The 21,379-nt window shown below is 37.2% G+C and overlaps 1 protein-coding gene across 4 annotated transcripts in view; it reads right to left on the bottom strand.

Annotated features, from left to right (window-relative positions):
* sgsm1a (small G protein signaling modulator 1a) overlaps positions 1-21,379 on the bottom strand; it is a 131,229-nt gene that overhangs the window by 43,474 nt on the left and 66,376 nt on the right. For all 4 annotated transcript variants that reach the window (XM_073952078.1, XM_009301381.5, XM_009301382.5 and 1 more), the window contains 4 exons: positions 15,482-15,557; positions 2,787-2,949; positions 362-514; positions 174-241 (listed from right to left, as the gene is read on the bottom strand). In XM_073952078.1, the coding sequence (XP_073808179.1) occupies positions 174-241; positions 362-514; positions 2,787-2,949; positions 15,482-15,557 (460 nt within the window). The remainder of the gene's footprint in view (positions 1-173; positions 242-361; positions 515-2,786; positions 2,950-15,481; positions 15,558-21,379) is intronic.

Genomic DNA, 21,379 nt, shown 5'->3' with positions numbered 1-21,379 from the left:
CATCCTTAAAATACCAAAAGTGGATTCAGACACACGCTTAATGCTTTTGTGCCATCCACTTTAGACATCCCGCTTAGTCCATCAAAAAAGAGCTCAAAAAGTAAACTATTTCATGACACCATTAAACACTTTGTACTTTAAGAATTAGAATCATCATCAAAAAACTGGTTTACCTAGCAAAGAAGCGAGGATTGGGCCATCAACTGGGTCCATTAGGATAGCCTCTTTTTCATAAAACTTACTGAAACAACATTGAAAACAACTTTAACTTCAGATAACACAAGTTTTCAAGTCTAATTGTACCTGAAATGAACTGGACAAGTTTGCTTTCTCTTTATATATTCAATCCCACCTCTCTCACCTGCTGTTTTCCACCAGGTACAGTACAATCTTGTCCAGCACTTTCTCAATGAGTGCGGCGTGGATCCACACGTGTCTGACGGCCTGAGGAGAGAAGTTCAGGACTTTGGGCATCTTCCGGGTGCTCTCGCTGTATGAGAGGGACTGACTTCGCCTGAAGTAAAAGAACAAAGTCAAAAAGAGTCACTTAAATAATAAAAATTACAACAATAAATGTGTTTTGTCTTTTATCCCTGGTTAGGGAACTAAAACTGTAAAAGCTGCAAAAGTGACAAATGTCTACCAGTGTTGTGAATTGTATCTCTTTGCAATAAAAGCTTAAATGTAAAAAAAAATAAAATAAACAAAAAATTAATATAATAAATGAATCTCCTTTGACATGCACTGAAAAAATTGGCAGTGATTTTAATGGTAAAACTGTACAAATGCTAAAGTGAAATTATGCAACCTGGTTAACGTCGTTTCCTGACTATACAGTGTTCCCTCACTTTTTTAATTCCCTGACTTTCACTGACTAAAAACCTTAATTTCCATAACATCAGCACTGTAAAAACATCTTGCTCTCTTAAATCTTTTAGTTGAACCAAACAAATAGTTTCAGTCATCTCAACTTCATATAAAATCAATAAAACATTAATAAAATTGACTAAATATATTTCAAGAGTTCACACATAGCTGACACTTGATAATTTAAATGTGTGTTTGGAATGCTGTCCCGGGAGAAAGCCCTGAGCTCAAGAGGATCCTCGAGCTCAGGTCAGGGGAGTCTGAGTTCAGGTAGGCTTCAAGAACTCCCCTGGATAATGCTAGGAAAAAGGGGAAGGAGTCGAGTGGATGGGGGGATTCTTCAAGATGAAGATGGCTTATGAAATCTGGCTTTTTAGGTGCATTTGGATTCATCTGATTGGTATATTATGTGATTACTAATGCGGGACCAAGCATGGTCAATTATAAGCACATGATCCTCTTGACATTAGTTAAACTTTATATAACTTAAAATTAGTTGAAACAACGATAAACTTATTAAAATAAGAAACTGAAATATTTGTCGTATCTTTTTCTCATTACTGTTTTTACTGTGAAACAGGCTGCTGTTGTGCTTATATAGAAAACATAATATTACATATTACATTATAAGGCGTCACGGTGGCACTATTGCCTCACAGCAAGAAGGTTGCTGGTTCGAGCCCTGGCTGGGTCAGTTGGCATTTCTGTGTGGATGTTATCCCCATGTTCTTGTGGGTTTCCTCTGGGTGCTTCGGTTTCCCACACAAGTCCAAAGACATGCCATATAGGTGATTTGGATAAGTTAAATTGTCTGTAGTGTATGTGTGTGAACAAGAGTGTATGGGTGTTTCCCAGTGATGGGTTGCAGCTCGAAAGGCATCTGCTGTGTAAAACATATGCTGGATAAGTTGGCAATTCATTCCGCTGTGGCGACAACCGATTAATAAAGGGACTAAGCTGAAATGAAAATGAATGAATGAATGTATGTTAAAATAAAAAGCATATAATATGGTTAATAAAATGGTTTTAGATTAAATATAATTTTGCACGACTTAAATAGCTACTAAAAGAACAACAAAGTACAATTTGTGAGCTTTGATTCATTATGAATTTCTTATTATCATTATGACTTTCTCATCACCACCTGTTTTGGTGGCATTTCTTTCTGTGTATTACAAAGGTGCAATGTAGAAGTTTATCATCCTTAAAAATGTAAGTGAATTAACATTGGTAAATTAAAGAAATACTGGAGTTTAATATAATACTACAACAATAATAATAATAATAATAATAATAAAGGAAAATTTTATTTTTAATGGTAAAATTCTGCAAACCACAGCTACCATTTTTTTACAGGGTACTTCAGAACAACTGAATATAATTTTTCCATGAACAGTATTTATTGGCAAGTTGCTTTTAGTGGATCAAAGAGATGTGACTTCCTGGCTAAACAAAGGATTAATAATAAAAACGAGATGAGATGCAAACATTCAAAAAATTTGTTGCCAAATGCAAATGCATTGCAGGTTTCTAGGTTGTGTGCACAAAATAAATTTAAAATAAAATGACTATATGAATTGGGTATAGGAAATCTGCATATGAAAGTATGATCTACTGAACTGAACTGACACTGTTTCAATTCACTATTATCTTCTATGTGAATCTACTTTGACACAATCTACATTGTAAAAGCGCTATACAAATAAAGATTAACTGAATTGAATTAAATCTAAACTCACAGAATCAGTTTTCCCTTTGAAGTTAGATGTGCATCTAGCACCAAAGGATGGAAAACACACAATACCTTCCTCAGTGTGTTCACCAAAACCCTATACCCATTACATATACACCTGTTGTGTTAATTTATTTTCTCTATATCTGAATGAGTCTTAGCTGTGTGTTGTAAAGTATGGTCTGACCTGTTCTCAAAGACCAGCTCCAGTTCCTGGGCTTTTCTGCACAGCTCTTCAGCCGGAGGGAAGTTTTTGGCCACTTTGGTGAACAGCGCCGCTATTTTGTTGCTTCTTAAGAAACCAGCAGCTCTCCTCTTCAATCCATGAAGCACACAGGCTTCGACGGCAGCTACATACACATTTATGGACAGAGAAAATGGACAATATTGCATTAATGGATCATTTTCCAACAAGACCGAACACATTACACCAGTCCATCAAAGGCTTTTTGTGTATCTGAGGAACAGAAAAACAGGGATGATTGCAAAAAGTGACCACGCTTTCAAGAATCATACTTTCAACTACTCTTCCAGAAAGTAGACTACTGTTCAGACATTTGCAATATGTCTTTTTTACATTTTATTCTGCAAGGGTGCACTAAAGTAATCGAAGTGACAGTAATAACATGTATATTGTTTTGTAAAGCTGTTCTTTTTTTCATCTTTTGTTTATGATTCTGGTTCAAATAAGTGTTTTTTGAAATTTCTATTCAAAGGACTGAGGGAAAAATGCATCACCATTTATTTACAGGATAACAATGTAACGGCTTAAGTGAAAAGTTAAATAAGTGAAAGTTCCAATGAGCAGGTATTGCGATTAAAATGATTGTTTTAGAGATGTAAGCGATGAAACACCAAGCACAAATAGAAAACTTTCATGTAAACATAGATAAAAAAGTTACAGTAAACAAGTTGGATGATTCAGTATATTAGATCAGGTCAGAATAATTGTATTTTCCAGGATGGGAGTGAGGTTTAGGGGGGTGAGTGTAACAGAGGCCAGCTATCAAAGTGCTTGCAGGTCCCAGTCCTCTGACCCCAAAAGGTGCTCAAGCAACAGACACCAGAGCCCATGGTCTTTAGCCTCCTTGTTAGAGCAACCAACTCCCATACAAAGAACCGGCAGTTCGATTCCAGCTCAGACCGGTTTGGGTGCAGTAGGAGTTTTAATTTTGCAGTATTAAGTTTGATGCAGTCTACCTGCAATTTCAACTTAGATATGCTTGGCATTTATAGCAGGTTTGGCATGCTGTCCCAGGAGAGAAAGAGCTCGGAGCTCGGAGATATTTGAGCCCAGGGCTCCCGCCCGGTCTAGAAGCATATCAGAGGATCCGAGATCAGGTAGGTCTCGATCGCTCCCCCTTTAGAATGGGAGAAAAAGGAAAAGATGGGGTGGAAGGGGGGATTCTTCCAAAAAGAAGATATAAGGAATAAGGAGAAAGTTATCCATTTATATTAAGGTAGGATCAGTCTGATTGGATTATTACTGATTACGGATGAGTGGCCAGCAGTGCACAATCATATCACGTGCTCCTCTCTAAATTAGTTAATGAAACTTTACTTATATTACAAATAATGATTCAGCACACATAGTTCATGAAGTTTATTTGATTTCACTTTGTTTTATTTTTCATTTTTAGGTCATTTGAAATTAAAGTTCATTTAAACAACCTACTGTACTTATATCATGGATTTTGCCACCATAGTCCCTAATGTATGAAAACGCAGGGAATTGGAATTTTTCTGTCCCCCTCTCAATTACTCAAATCAAAGTTACAGCATTGACTGTTACTGTAGTATCTAATCTATCCATGTGTATATTTTAACCTTAGTCTTGCTGAAAAAAACAACAACAACAAACAACAAACAAAATGTTGCTATACACATCTGAGAACATACACTGGGTGTAATATAGTAAAACATGAGACTAACATAAATACTGCAAAATCATCTTGTGCATATGCAGCAAAAATTGTGTTAATTAAACAACAGGTGGTTTGCATAGCTAACTCGCGTGTGTGTAAAAAAACAACAACACCCAGAGAGAGATGGAAAACAAATACGTGGACTAAGAAACACAGCACTACGTGGCAGCGTCTGCAGAGCTGATAGTGCGGCTCCCAGGACTAATCTTGTGAATGTGCTCAGATGGGGTCGGGGGAAAGCCTGTGTAGCCATGGAAACCCTCACTGATGGAGCACTCGGTGTTCACTGAGAGCTGGGCAGGGCTCTGGAACAACATCGGCTGTTTTGTGCTCATCTCTGCCTCGTCCTGTTCTTTTCAGCCTTTTCTTCTGTGCAATGTGTCACTTTTAGTTTTTTGTCTTGATATTTAGTGTTTTCGTCTGACTCCAGCACTTTATGACACTCCCTCTCCTCCATTTATAATCTGCACAATCTCTTCTGTGCTTGTATCTGAGCGTTTCTTGTTTATCTCCTCATCTTGCCCATTATTTGTCTCCGGTGTGGCAGACTGAATGTCGGAGAGATAAACATAAGGAAAACCCATTCCAAAACCTTTAGTCGAAGTATTAAGAGAGATGCACGTTTATACAAACACAGCAGCTGCTTTCATCCGACGCTGTATTCATTGCTTCTCTTTGACCAGCCTAAATTGATTCAAGCCAAAGAAAGAGGACTAATCAAATAAGCAGGTGAAATGAATGAGCGGTGAAAGGACGGACCATCAAACGGGTTCAAAGGTCTCACAGACTTTATCTTGTGAGAGGATATTCATTTGAATCGTTCACAAGCTTCTTATTTTGTTTACTCGACAGGATGAGTTTCAGAATTTCAGAGTGCTTCTATTAAAACAAGCAGAATCATGAAAACGTTGGCCACTCACTTTTGCAAGAGCTGGTGTCCTGCAGATTTTAGCTCCAGTTTGCCTCAACACACCTGCAAGAATGTTTCTAGAAAGCCTAATAAGAGCTTGATTAGCTAGCCCAGGTGAGTCTGATTGGAACTAAACTTTGCAGGACACCAGCTCCAATGATTTTAAGGCCTCATCATTTCAGAAAGGCTTGAACACCACCACAAATAAATAAAATAAACTTACTTGGTACTTCTGTATTTCAGCTTCATCGGATTCTATCTCTGTGCTGTTTGCCTGATGTAACGCATGATAAGATGCAGGTGCACATGTGTGAACGGTAGGCAAATGAGCAGCTCAAAAAAAGACTACAAAAAACAGCAACAATGTATTCAGACAACAAGATGGGCAGATTCTGGAGGCTACATAAATAATCAAATTAGTATTTTAAGCTGAAACTTTCTGGAAACACCAAAGGCTTATCTTACATCTTGTAAAAGGGGTAAAATAGGTGCCATTTAAAGGCTTATTTATACTTCTGCGTCAAGTGCACACGTATGCTATGACGCAGCCTATGCGTTGACGCATAGCCCTACGCCGTGGCTGTCAGCGTCACTGACGTGAACCTCTCAAAAAATATGACTACACGTCGCAACGACCCGTAGCGCAAGCTCTGTGATTGGTCGGCTCAATGACGAGTCTGGGCGGGACCGAGAGCCGCTTGAGTCCGATGGAGCGATTCTTTACAAGTGTAGAGTCCCGTAAAGGAGCTCCGGATGGAAAGTTTTGTTTTGTGTTTACCTCATGGTAAAAGTTGTTGCACGTCCGCCGGTTCCTGCCTCAAAATGAGCGAGTTTGAGCCAGTTGTACATTCAGGAAGTGTTCAGAAAAAACAAAAAACCAGCAAAAAAACTCGACACGAAGAAACATTAACACTTTACTGCCAACTAGCGTTTCGGAAGTGTTATGCAAACTAACAGAAACAGCTCGCAGAAGTTTAAATGCAGAGCTACACGCATTGCTTGTGCTGTGGGTTACTCTGGTCACTTGACGAAGAAGTATAAACCAGGCTTAATACTATGAATGCTGTCATATTTTGCAAAAAACAGAACTGTAGACAGAACAAGCTTATGGTTATCCATCCATCATCCATCCAACATCTACTAAAACAACTAAAATTTAGAACTACTAATATGTAATACTATTTGGTCAGCAGATGGTCTGTACTGGTTTGAATGCATTTGAGCAATTCTAATTCTAATGCAAATGTCAACCTTGCCATGAAAAAAAGTTTTCACCAAAATACAGAAACCGTTGCTGGGTTTTTTTGTGAAGCCTTGTATTTAAAAGAACTATAGAAATAGTCAAAAATGCATCCGTCAATGTTTTCAAACTATTCTATTTTATTTACCAAAGTCACACAAGTGGCAATTTCACACCTGTCACATCCATAATGGAGAGATGTCATGTCCATAACGACACTTTTTCCTAATAAATGTGAAAATATTACAGAAAATAAAATCAATCATTTTTTACAGAGATCCGACTCTTATCCTTTTGATTATTATTTTTTCTTTTGGGTTGTGTAATTTAATTCACAGAAACTCTACAAAGTATGCAGTATGCTGTAAACCTGCAGACCTTTTTTGTCACATTCATAATGCATGTTCATTTTCCTCATTTAAAGTACAAAACATGTTTACAGATTCATATTTTTCTGGTCCCTAAACTCTGTGGTCAGTTGTTTTGGAAAATATAAACAAAAGTTCAATATAATGTTAACATATACTGTCTATGCGAATTTATGTTTTGAGTTTTTACGGCTAATGTCACACCCGGAACGCTGGAATTGCTCATTTATTTTATTTATAATGCATACTGTATGAATGCATTTCTCAACACTACATAAACAACCCAATTAAAAACATTTAAAACTACCTCTGGTCGTGGTCAAAAATAAACAAGCTAAAACGTTTTTTAACCTCGTCCACACCTGAATTTACTGTTGACCACTTACGATTGAATTGACAAAACCACATCCTAACAGGCTCTGAAGCTATCTATCTAGATGCATTATGGCCGAAATGCAAAGTAGACCTACATTTTTTTTATTCCACCTGATTCTCAATTCAGTCATTATACTGAGAGAGGGAAATGATGAATCAGTATGCAAGGTAATTGAAAGCAGCTTTATTCAAAAAAGTGAAAGGAAACATGCAAAGAGAGAGAGATGGCAAGAAAATCATATTCCAGCCAAACAAGTTTCCGAAGCAATATTCAGGGCAACAAACAAGCCTCAACCTCATTGTCACAGGAAATGGCACAGGGAGAGGGAGCCACCCCCGACCCTGATCTCAAACGCTCATTAAAAATGTAATCACATCGCTGACACTAATGGTTTCTAATCACACTGTCACAGAGCGAAACCTGGATATATATATGACACCCTCCACTCTCACTGACCAGCACTTTACTCCGCAACATAATGACGTAAAAGCGTCTGAGTGACGAACAGCATGCTTTTAAAGCCATGTGCAGATTCGTGATGAAATTAGGAGAAGTCTTAAAATCTTACTGAAATATGCAAGGTTGATAATTGTATCCCATATCTGTGATGATGAGAAATGTCAGTGTTGACATTTCCATCTGCAGTGTGTAAACATCGCTATAATAATGATGGCTAATTACTCCCCCATGGGCAGCCAGCAGAGTCTGGCTACCCTCCATTCATCTGCTATTATCTGCCAGTGCCACACTAGAAGCAGCAGTAATATTACACCATTACACTATTAGCATAAATACTTACGTTGTAAATCATCTACAATGGCACAACGATCAGGTTCTTTATTATCTCCTCCAGTATTCCTGCTTTTGTTTTGAAGCCTGACTAGCTCACCCTTGTGTTGTTGCAAATCTAGATGCACTTTGAGTAAAAAAGAAAACATAGAAAATTAATACCTATGGCCCCTGATGATACAGTCAGTTTGTCAAGAAGATTATTTCGCTTATTTTTTGTTTATATCACAGTCCAGAGTGTTGTGAACATGCTCGGGACTTTTATTTTAAAAGTATGATAATTGTAACTGTCAAAATCACCAGCAATCTAGCAGTTGCAGATCGCTAAAGAACTACAAATCGTCACAAGTCACGGAACTGGACTTCAAATCCCATCATGCACCTCTTACACACACCAGTTCCAGTTCTATCACTGATTGCACACACACAGCATAAACACACAACATACAACATACATACACATTGCTGAGTCTTGTTGTATTTATACCTATAACATTACAAAGAGTTTTCTTTGTCTAGTCTTGGAGTGCCTTGAGATCCTTGCCGCGTTTATCCTGTTTGGCACCTGCACTGACCTCTGCCTGTGACTATTGGATCACCCTCATGATACGGTTTCTTCTTGTTTGATCCTTGCCTGACTAAGCGGTTAATAAACTGCGTTTGGACCCTCACCTCCATTGTCACCCGACTCCTAATGTTACAGGAACACCTTTAGTTTAAAGGGCTATGAAACCCCCTCGTTTCAGCAGTGTGTTTTCACACCTCTACTTTGGAAAAAGTCAGAAAAGTGGGCATGTCCAGCTCTGTTTAGGGGGGAGTGCCGGAGGAAGAAAAGAGGCTTGGTATGGGAGTGTCTATTTGGGCGCGCTGAATTTCAGAGTCAAAACACACACCCACAGCGGACAATTTGACTGTGTTTACATGGACATCTGTTGTCGAATTATTTGCCAAATTATTAAATGGTGGACTTTAACTGCAGTTTGGCTCTTTCATTCAGGGAATTCATTAATGTCCCTCCCGACAAACGCGATATTTGATTCGAGGCGCTGCTCTAAGCGTGTATTTTCCATGCCATGTTTGATACCGCACGGCGAATGAGAGAAAAAAAACCTCCGCATTTCCCGGAAACTTAGATACACACGGCAGGTAGCGTCAGAAAGCCGCGTGTGTTATTCCGGTCACAAAATCCAACACGAGGTTATAGTTTGGTTGTAACTGTTAGTTTGTTTGATACGAATACAATACGAACTGAATAAACAAAGAGCACTGGTCGCTCACTTACCAAATCTGTAGAGACGGGACAATCACCAGCAACTAGAGCCGCGTCTTTATGAAGAGAAGACTACAAGCGAATCTGGATCTCAGCGTTTGCAGATGAGAACAGCTCTCAGGTAAACAATAATCCTCCTTAGACACGTAAGTTATTGTTGTCGCGCGTCGCGTACACTGTTAATCCACGCGTAAGTCTGCGCTCTCACAGAGAGAAAATGAAAACGAAACTTAACTGCAGCAAACTATAAAAGCAACACTTTACGCTTGTTTTGCCAACACAACGTGGCGTCTTTGCCGTCTACACTCTGACAGTAATGAATATTAATGAAGTTGCACAATAGAGCGCGCTGATTGGTTTGAACCAAGCCTTACTCATGCATTAAAGCAACACACTGTAAGACGTAATAAGACTCACTCTGGCACAGACGCCCAGTCTGCACGCTGGAATACAACGCTATTATGTCATGGCCGTGACGCAGCTTCAAAAATTCGTTTCAAACCGGAAGTATGAATTTGCTTGAAATAACGCAAAAACAACCAATTTACACTTTTTAGTGAAATATAGGTGTCCTAATAGTGTTTTTAGCAGTGTGGGACACATATACGACTGTCAACAGCTCAAAAAATGTGTTTTGGTGTTTCGTGACCCTTTAAGGACCAATTCTCATTATACATAATGTTTTCTTTTTGTTCAAACTACTTATTTTAAATCAACATAATTCTTGACTTTTTTCCGACAGGGTAATTGTTTTATGTTCAATCCACTTAAATTAGTAAAACAAATTAGCGAACTTAATTCCTTCATGTTGTCCACAAATCGATTGTGTGGAACCCAGCATTCTTTACAGTGCATTAACTAGTAGCTTATTACCTGCCTACTATTGTTTATTTGTACTTATAAAGTACAATTCCGCATAATCTTATTCTACATGCTTAATTCTACCCAATACCTAAACCTTACTAACCAATAATGAGCAGCAAACTACAAGTTTTGGACCAAATTCTTAGTTAACGGTTTGTTAATAGCAGGAATTGTACCCTTAAATAAAGTGTGACCATGATAATTTAAATCATGGTCACTTTCCTGCACAGATAGGTTATTTTTTGGATTAGTGGTTTATGGCTCTTTTTTAAAAGGCTCAATTGAGGACTATTTATGCACAGGCACCATTTTAAAAGTATTGATTTGTCAACTTTTATCATAAAAAGGCTAACCAATGCCTCAACCTACATAAGTGTGAGTAAGCAAACAGCTAATTCTCTTTAAGCAAACTAAAAACACCAGACTTTAAACCTTAACCACAGGGGGTCTTTAAGCACCAAGCTTGTCTCTGATTCATTAGAAAAAAAAACCTTTAGAGAGAATACATTTGAGACTATGAAGGCCCTATTATACACTAAGGCAATAAGGCGCAAGACTTGTATGGCTTGATTTTCAGACTAGCGCAACCTAATTTACACGTTTTGCGCCACGTTGTTTAAGCAGCAAATCCATTTGCAACTTGCAACCATTTGAACAAAAAGCAGGTCTAAAGTCCAGCGCAGAGCATGTTATTTATGCACCTTTGCAGGTTTAAACACTTACACTAGGGATGGAGAGTCAACTCCAAAAGAGTCGATTTCATCAACTCTCAATGGACTTTAGTACCGGAATTGACTCCAGGACAGGATTCCCAGAATCAAGTCTGTTTATTTCGGGGGCTTTTTTCAGTTTATTCATGACAATTTGTGTTAGTACAATGTTACTATTATTGGTTGATTATTTATTATATGCATTTTTATATTTGGTTTAATAAAAACAAGTTTATTTACTTATCTCCAGTTGAGTTTTGGAGACGTACGCATCACCATATGGGGCATAAGAATAGGACGTGTGTCCAAGTGCTTAAGACTTTGTGCCTTGAACGTTAAATGGAGCCCAGTTTTTTTAAAGGATAAACATCTGAAACTTCAGCAAAAAGATATTAATTTAATTTTAGTGGCAATGAAATGTTAAACAGATCTCGCGGGGGAAATATTTTTCACATAGTCGCCTCTTCCATGACCTTTTGTGTTTCTGCTGACAGAGGTTCAGTGATGTGGCAGAAGACAGTTGAGAGGACTTGAGATGGAGACAGAGCGGGGCAGAAGAGTCACGATGAATCAGAGCTCAGTGAATTAAAGGAGAGCAAACAACCGGCTAAAACCAGAAACCAGCAATGCACACGGGTCCAATAATCATCCACCAAATCCCTCTGCTACACACACACATAATAAAATAGGTTAACAAGGCGATTAATCAAAAGGTAATTTTCAAGTTACTTTGATTGGTGTTACTCAGAAAAATCACAGTGGGGCTGAAGAAAGTTGCTTAACTAGATGCTTCTGTAAGCTTGAACGGCTTGAGAACAATAATTGCTTGGATACAGAGAGAGAAAAACAATCTTTTAAACCTGCCGACAGCGTTTGACCTCTCACTGAGCGTTGCTGATTAAATTCAAGGGAAGGTGGTATGGTTTCAAGCATCCTTGAGTTGTTTATAAAATATTAAAATATTAAATGTAAATATGAATAAAGCTGGACAGGACTATATAAGCTTCATCTAACACGGTAAATATGACCTGGCAGAACCTGAACTACTCATTTATTGTGTTGACGCTTCGCTCGATCATTAAACACTATATTGTAATATCTCATTGTCAATTTGCACAGCTACAGAGAAGGTGTTCATCTGTGTGTGTGTGTGTGTGTGTGTGTGTGTGTGTGTGTGTGTGTGTGTGTGTGTGTGTGTGTGTGTGTGTGTGTGTGTGTGTTTGGAAGAGCGATAACTTCATTATGTGGAGAGATCTTCTGCTGACAAACAGCGGGCAGCACTTATGATGATCGATTGCACATTCACTTACTGGTTCATACACACCGAAATCATCAATTTGCGATAATCTACACTCAATAAACATTTGTTCCCTCTACTCCCACTGAATGTTTGGTCTACCTGGGATTTGGCCAAATCATCAAGGCTGCCCAACACTTGGCAGGTACTGCAACACAGACCATCCCCAGAGGCTTCCATGGGAAAAAGATGAAAATGATCTCTCTTTTAGATCTGTCTCCTTGAAATGAATCAATATGTGTGAGATTAGATGGAGACTGTTTTTTTTTTTTTTTGAAGTCAGAAAAGTCAATGTGTCTATTTCATCTAGCTTACATAGAAAATCGCAAAGTTGTATTCCAGAAAGAGATATTCTACAACTTCAAAACTAAAAGAATTAAATACTTTAGGGCAGAGATGCCCAAACTAGGGCCCGCAGGTCAAAGTTGGTCCATGGTAACCTTTGATCTGGCCTGCCAACCCATTTGAGAAGAGAGGGTGAATGATATGGATGCTATATAGGACAGGGAGATTGCCATTTCAAATATAATGTAACCTTTTATTTGTTTGTTTTATTGCTAAGCTACAAAAAAGCTAACTGAAATAAAATGTTTTAATTTAAACGCTGTAATTTAGTTTAAATTGTACATTTTGTCACCCGATGCAGAGACTTTGGTAAGTGAATCAAAGCAAAGCCAGATTCTGCTTGACTAGTGTATTCAACATTGAACTCCACTGTCTTATAAATGTTATTATGTTCTTATTACAATAAAATTCAAAGTGATGTTTTCTATTTATATTTAAATATTATTTAATTAATTAGGAAACTATCCATGGCAACTTTAATGTACACCCGTTTGGTTTATTTATCTTTGACCCAAGGCTCTCAATGATATTTGGTTTTTGGCCCTTTATATGAAAAAGTTTGGGCAACACTGACTAAAGAAAATGGTGCATTGAATTAAAGAAGCACTAATAGCACTTGTAACATAGTTAGCGCAATGTTACAAGAAATATTCCTCAGTTAAATCCTTTTAATTTAAACGTTCTATATAATAAATGTGTACTGAGCACCTAGCCTATTAGAAGAGCTCCAGATTAACACTAAATGGTCACACTTTGTAAAAAAAAAAAGTTTCTACTGGAGCAATTTTTTCTAATTATTAATTAATTCTTTAGTTGGTGCCACTACCAATTTAATAAGCCCATAAATACAGCCATTTTGATCCACATAAGAAAAATTAAACATTATAGCAGAATGAAAGTATAGTATTAATTTTAGCTGAAAGACAGGTGGCGAACTAACTGATTAAGCCATGCTCAACATCTAAAGAATAAGTTTTAGAGTAAATGTGTTATTGTTTTTTTTACTGACTCAAAAGTGTTTGAGTTTGGTGATAAATGTATCTTTGAAAAAAACTAGTAGTAAGTGAATTTAAATGTCAATAACATGGATAGACTCAACCACAACAATCCAGTTTGAAGGCTTTACATTGCAATAAATCCAATAAAAATTTACCATGATGGGTAATGGGATGATATTCAAGTCAAAATATAAAATAAATGATATTATTACTACATGCATGTTAAAAAAAGTAATAGAACATAATTACAGTATTATCAGTTTTTGGATGTTGGTATCAGTTCATTATAATTATTTATAATAAAGGCTATGCTTGTTTTCCATAGCAAAATACATAGAAACCACTTAATTGCAAACAGGAACCTCAGTGAGGTTTTATAACGGTGGCTATCTTGATCAAATGCCTACAAAATTAGGTTACACATTTTTTTTTTACAGATTTGGCAACACAGGCTCATTTTGGATTTGTACCCCTGTCTACATTTCTGGAGAGTACAACTTAAGTAGCCAGAGGTCTTGCTGGCTGCATTTTGTCTTTAAAATGAACACTACGGGGTGGTATTAGGCTGACGGCTTCTGTTAATTTTAGCGCTAACAGCTGACAGATTACCTCTGCAGTAAGTGCAGATGACTTTTCTGGTGTTACCAGTTTGGCCAGTAGCTTGCAGTGTATGAACTTGAGACGCAAAGCGGAGTTGACCACAACGACAAGGTGCGAGTCTGGCAAATAACTGTTCCAGAAACCAGGTAAAAAATAAATGAATAAATAAACAACAGGCTGAAATTGTGTTGAAATCACACGGCCACGATGGCTTTTCTTTTTCAAGATGGCTTTTGAAAACACTATCGGTTGGGTTCAGGGAAGAGGGTGGGTGGGTCTGTCAGTCAGTAGACAGCAAGCTGGCTTGGTCGACTAAAGTGTATATTGCGCCCTCTGGTGGATTTATGCAAGAAGAATACACTTGAGAGGAATATGGGATCATCAAAAACTTACACAGCGGCCTCTGGTGGATTTGCAAAAACAACGTGCATACGTACCTCCGGTTAAGTATTTTGCTGTCCCCAGAAATGTAGACCTGGGTACATATCCACAATGAGCCTGGGTTGGTTTTTGATGTTACTCTCTGCTAAGACATTCCCCTACTCCAAAGACTAAAGGATCTGAAGTGTGCTCAGCACAGTTTTTAAACTTTTAGTGCATAACAATATTTTTCATTCCATTATGTCTTCTAATAGCCAATAATTCATTGTGCATTTACTTAAACACAGGCTTTAAAAAAACTCTTCTGGTTTTATGGAGGGTTCAAACAAACCTTAGAATTAATTATTCATGCTAGTAAATAACATACAAAGTCAATGCAAATGTGAAAATTGATGCAAATTACTGCTGGGTGGCGCAAATGACAGGGAATGAGCAATGCATTTGCGCAATTCATTTAAGTTGCCTTTTTTTGAACAATTTGGAAAAATATCAGTAATCTAGAGCAAGTGACGCAGTGCCTCGTGTTTGGTATGAACCTATCATTACAGTTAAAATATAAAAAGTCAATTTTTTATTATATTTCTGCTAAAATCTTTGGTGGAACCTTTGCCAATTTTATTCTATCTACAAAATTCAGTGGATAAAATAGGTATTTGGCAGTAAAGGTAGAGTCATTTGTAAAATGACAAAGCAAACACTTAACCTTCCCCCTGGTCAAAACTGCCTTGAATGCCAAAGTACATCATGAGCATGTTCTTACAGTTAAAAAATACTTCTTCTAAAACTATTTCAGCATTTCTGTGACTTACCGCAGAACGAGACGATATGGCTGCTGTCTTCATGAACAAACTTCCTTGTGACTGCTTCCTCCATGATCTGCTTGACCTGTGATAGACACAGCAGAAGAAAATATGAATATACAGTTTTCTACAGCTTTGCATTAGTGAACATTCCCACGATTGGTGAATCTGCCATGTCTTATGAAGATGATTCCCCTCACAAGTACTTTCATTAGCGCCATCAAACACTCAAAGCTAAAAAAAAAACTCTGCAATAAATAACAGGAAGAAGAGTAGGAAGAATGGAGACCGTGACTCATCTCCCCTGCCTATAAAGAGGAAAAGTAGAAAATGAGAGTTGCATGCTTGATTTATGTATGAAGCTTTTGCTTGTCGTGACTGTGGATGGTGGATCTACACTGGCATAATGATGATGCCAACCATCCAAGACTTCGATGACAACACATAGACTTAACACACAAGTACACTTCATTTAACATGTACACAATGACATTATCTATACACTATATATAACTACTGGTTAAATATGTTTATATATAATAAATATAACTGTTAAAAGCTATGAGTTACTAATTAATTAGTTGTTTCTAACTAAATTAAACTGCACACATTAATGAAAGGAAAAAGACCCTCAGTCAGATGTGGTGCGTATTTGAGTAATTAAACTCAGGTAAACTGTAATGGACGCGTTCAGAATGAAAGGAAATACACAGTCAGTCAGATTCGGAGGATATTTGAGTAACTAAATTCAGGTAAACTCTAATAGACGCGTTCAGAATGAAAGAAAATAGACCCAAAGTCAGATTTGGAGGGTATTTAGGTAAGTAAATTCAGGTAAACTGTTATGGACGTGTTTAGAATGAAAGGAAATACACCCTCACTCAGATTTGGTGGGAATTTGAGAAAGTAAATTTAGGTAAACAGTAATTGAGCACGTTCAGAATCTAGATGAAAGGGTCTGGATGAAAGAAATTAGCCAGCTGATTGGCTTGAGGAAGTGCCTAATGGAAATTTTCTGTTCTGCGCGTTTCCTCTGTTGATACTTTGGATCATGAGATGAAAGCTAGGGCAGGAGTAATGTGAAAGTAACCACAGGTTAAGCAATGTTTTACACTTGTTATTTCGGTAGGGCTTTAGCACCCTCCTGTTTGGCCTCAAGGCTTGCCTTATGAAATATTTATGTGCTTCTCATAGTTGCAGAAACTGTCATGAGCTTCTCCTTTGAAGAAAGAGTCAAAAATGACACAGTGTGATGACAAACGCTCCTCTGTGTTTTTCAGCGTTTCTTTCTTTATTTCTGGTTTACGTCAATCAGAGCAGTGAGTGACATTTCTATAGAGAAACAAGTGCAGGGAGAACATGCATTGATTAAATGATGAATTTGAACTGAAACATTAATGTACAAATCTGATTTAGCTTATTATTTAAGTTTTCTTTAAGATATTGTTTAAAAGACATTGAATTGGTGAAAACGAAAGATTTTTATATCTATACAGTTGTTGTTTTTTCTATTATGTTTAAATACCTCATTTGCAAAGATTTCTAGCATAATTTTAATCGTTACTATAATCGTAAAGACATTTAAGCTCCACCTTTGCTAAAACTTCTGGTAGGCTTAGTTTCACTTTTTTCAGTTTCACTGATACAGCCAGTAAGAAGTCTGTTAGCACTGTCATTGGTCACGTGTCAATCCAATTCTAAACACCTAATAGTTTTTTATAAAGTTAAGTCAAGGGACAAAAATAAATAATATCTACTTTAATAGTGAAGAGATTGCGATTGCAAACAGTCTTACGTTTCACATAAAACTAAACAAGGTCGACCGTGATTGGACACTTTCATATGAGTCAAATCATCACTTCAGAATCATTGCAGTTTGTGTGGGTATTTTTGCATTAAATAGTCACAAATGTTCACAAACATTTAAATGTTTTTGGTGTGGAAATTGCATCCAAAATCTCCCTTTTAAATGTAAGCACTTTTAAACACTTTAACAAAACAAGTTCATTTTTTAGGTTTTCCAGGACTTGAATTTCTAAAAGCCAAATTCAAGCACTTTAAGCACCTTGTGCGAACCCTGCTATCATTACACTAGATCATGTTTAAAAAATGTGTAAAAAAAATAAATAAAATAATGATAATAAGGATGATAATAATAATAATAATAATGCACAACTTACAAATGTGCTATTCAAAATCTTAAAGGGAGACTCCTCATTTTTGAAAACAGGCTAAAAAGGTAAACAATTTTACTTTTTAAAATTCATTCAGTCAATTTCCAGGTCTGACGGATACACTTTTAGCTTAGTTAGCATAGATCACTGAATTACATTACATAAGACCACTATCATCTCACTCAAAAATTATCAAAGTGTTTTAACAAATATAATATACTCTAATTTGGCGTAATAATCAAGGAACTTTGCTGCAGTACCATGGCTGCAGCAGGTGAAATGTTATTATGCAGCGTCTGAAAAACTCGCAACCATTCATAGAGACATTCGTGAGAGCTGATTAAGGACTATTTTCAGGACAATTTTCATTTAATCTAATAATTGTTTAATTATCTATATCTCTAAGTTAATCTTAAAGTGTTCCTGCCAGACCTGGAGATGTAACAGTAGCTGGACACATGACAACCAAGTTAGAGATCCCATTGCAGTTTATTAAAAGAATAGTCTTGCAAGCAATGGTTGAAACAGGAACAAACAGGTGCATACAGAGTAATGCAAAGCATGGTCAATAAACAGGCGAATGGACGGTACAGGTCAAACCCGCCAAGGCAAGGGAAAATTTTTCGTAATGCTCACTAAACAGTTTAACAAGCCTCAGCCACGATAGGTGTGTGTGTGGTGTGTATAGTCCATGTAATCAGTCTACAATTAGTTTACACCTGTGTGTGTGTGTAATCAGAAACTAGTGTGTCATGATGGGAGTTGTAGTTCATTAAAGTGGCATATGTGTAGTTCTCCAGCAATCTGCACATGCTAGATCGCTGGTGAATGTGACAGGTCAGTTGAACTTATTAAAAAATATTTAAAAAACTCTACAGCTCTTTATTTTCTTATTTTTTAAAAATTAGTGTTTCTTTAAAACCTGATGACCCAGTATCAATTAGCAGTACTGCTGCAAGATAAAGCATAACCAGTGTGTTAAAATGACCCCGGGTTAAACTGAAATTTGAAAAGCCCATTACTGCTCTCCTAGCCTCTGCTTTAGCGTTCAGACAGTGGGTGTGCTGTGATTCTAATATTTACTCCATGACCTTCTCTTCCATTTCCCGTAACTAATGCAGGAGGACAACACAAGCTCTGCAGAGCAAAACCTGTTGATTTAGGGATGAACCTGATGCCCTGAAAAAGAGTCACGCTCTTTCCTGCTTATCTTTGCCAGAATCTGGATTTCTTTTTAAATCACAGAAATACTCTCTTTATATTTAGATTTGACAGCAGGCTCATACAGTACATCCCCTCTTTTTGAGTTCACATTTGTTAAAATCTTATTCAGCATGACTAATTTCTTCTCATTGTCTTATTGGTAACAAACACAGCAGCACAACTGTGTTCTAATCAACTTAACCTCAAGAGTTTAAACACCACATGACTCACCTGACTGCTATAAATATCACATCCTCCATACTATAGAATCACACCTATCCAAACCTTCAGGGAGGGAGAAAGTAGGAAACTCTTTTGCTGAGAGACCAAAAAGACACGACAGCATGATTCACAAAGCAGCAGATCAGAAGCGCCGCCATAAAAGCTTGTTATCCTTGGAAAACAGACACTCGCTTTGTGTTACCAAGAACATTATGACACAGCCAAAAACAAAATTTATTGAACAGTCTGCGTGAAAGCTGCTTTTAAGTTTTAACTTCTCTGTCGTGTCTCTTGTACCAAGTAATCTTGTATGACAAAGAGAGAAAACATAAAGAGGTTCACACCTAATGAGAAGTGCAGAACAAAAGTTTGCATAACCAACTATTGATCTTATCCACTCGTGACCTACCCATAGTTAAACGTCATGTAGCCTACTTTTTTGATGACCTGACCACGGATGCGCCGTTATGTATCCCCAATATGTAAATGTCAAGAGCCTGACTCCATAAGGCAGGGGTGTCCAAAGGCGGTCCTAGAGGGCTGATGTTCTGCAGATTTTGGCTCCAACTTGCCTCAACACACCTGAAAGGATGTTTTTAGAAAGCCTAGTAAGAGCTTGATTAGCTTGTCCATGTGTGTCTGATTGGGGTTAAATCTAAACTTTGCAGGAAACAGGCCCTTCATGACCAAGTTTGGACACCCCTGATATAAGGTAATGTACACTACGCACACTCGATTATGTAATGTGTGAATTCGCGAACGCATGTCAGCCCAAGTTTAACTTATCCTTTAAATGCCCATGCTAAATCAATAATCGATATGCTCTATGGATTTACGAGGTTATCAACAATGTGTGTATATTTTTGGCTTGGAATAGCCTTCTACAAAACTGTTAAAGATTTGTGTGTTTATCCTTGCTACATGCAAAAAATAAAACCTAATTTCTAATTAATCGCACTTTCATGAAAATCAAATTAAAGAAGTATCGGAAACGATACTTGGTATAGAGTTATTAAAATACTCGTATCGGTTTGTAAAAATGTGGTATCGGTTCATCCCTAGTGCCATGTCTGAAAAATTCACAGCACAATGTTTTCTAAACGTACTGATGGTGCCAGTCTCTGTCTGTCCACCACACTTAACTAGGATTCAGGAATCAAAATCATGCAACAGCACATACATACGGCGGTCTTTCATTAAAGGGATCATCTAAATTTCTTTCAGTCTCACTAGAAAAAATTGTGGCCAATCAAATGCAGCCTGGGGAGTGCACATTAATGATCCTGTGTGCAACAGTCTGTGTTTTGTTCTGATTGGCCTAATATTCATGGTGTGCCTTTTCATGTACTGACCTCGTATTACTGAACTATGCCTAGTGATATCCAGATTTTCATTATATGGCACTTTTAAGCAAATTTGCAAAATAGAGCGTGCCACTTCATTAAGTAATAGTGTGTCTAACTCTGCCTCCACATAAGACAATCAACACCTGCTTCTACATCATGGTCTGTTTAACGCTGCACCACCACTTTGCACATGTAGATGAGAGCAGCAAATGCAGAAACTAATTGATAAAGCCTTGCTCCTGGTCCCAACAGAGTGAGTCAACTTGTTAAGTTCACTAATGAATTTCAAGAAAGCATCAGTAAGAGCTTTAAATGTTTTTTTTCAGGCAGTTTTACAGCAGCTTGTTTACACAATGTGCAATTCAATGCTGTATCTTTATTGGATCGTCACTATTGCTTTGTCAGTTATTACAGATTGTTTACATTTATTTACATTTACATTTACATTGTTTAATATGTACTCCATATTTAAAATTTTAAACCTTAGCTACAGCAGCATCTAAAGTGAGTGACAGTTTAAAATGACTGCCACCACTGTGTGTGATGCTGCCATGGGACAAGGGGATTACGAAAATGTGTTTAGGTATAACATTAGTTTGTGATAATGTCATCAGGGGGCATAATAGAATGGGATGTGAAGGGACAGAAATATCTAGTAGCTGTAAATACCCTGCTACTTCAGAATGAAATAAAATAACAAAACAAAGTATTATGATTTCTTCATAAATCATTGAAAACTTGTTAACAAGCTGCTATCATTGTAAACTTGTTCAATTGGATACGGATTCATTTTGTATATGAAGAACCTATAGGGTGTCAAACAAGCAAAGAAGTTTGCATTGGTGGACAAGAGTTCTTCGTAAATTTGAGAACTTAACTTAGAAGAAAAGTGTTAAAAATCACGTAACAAAATCTACACTACAAAAAAAAAAAAATTGACTTCAAGTTGATCAATTGGTATC

The sequence above is a fragment of the Danio rerio genome, chromosome 5 (genome assembly GCF_049306965.1).
Source record: "Danio rerio strain Tuebingen ecotype United States chromosome 5, GRCz12tu, whole genome shotgun sequence".
NCBI lineage: Eukaryota > Metazoa > Chordata > Actinopteri > Cypriniformes > Danionidae > Danio > Danio rerio.
This window is presented reverse-complemented; position numbering and strand designations above follow the sequence as displayed.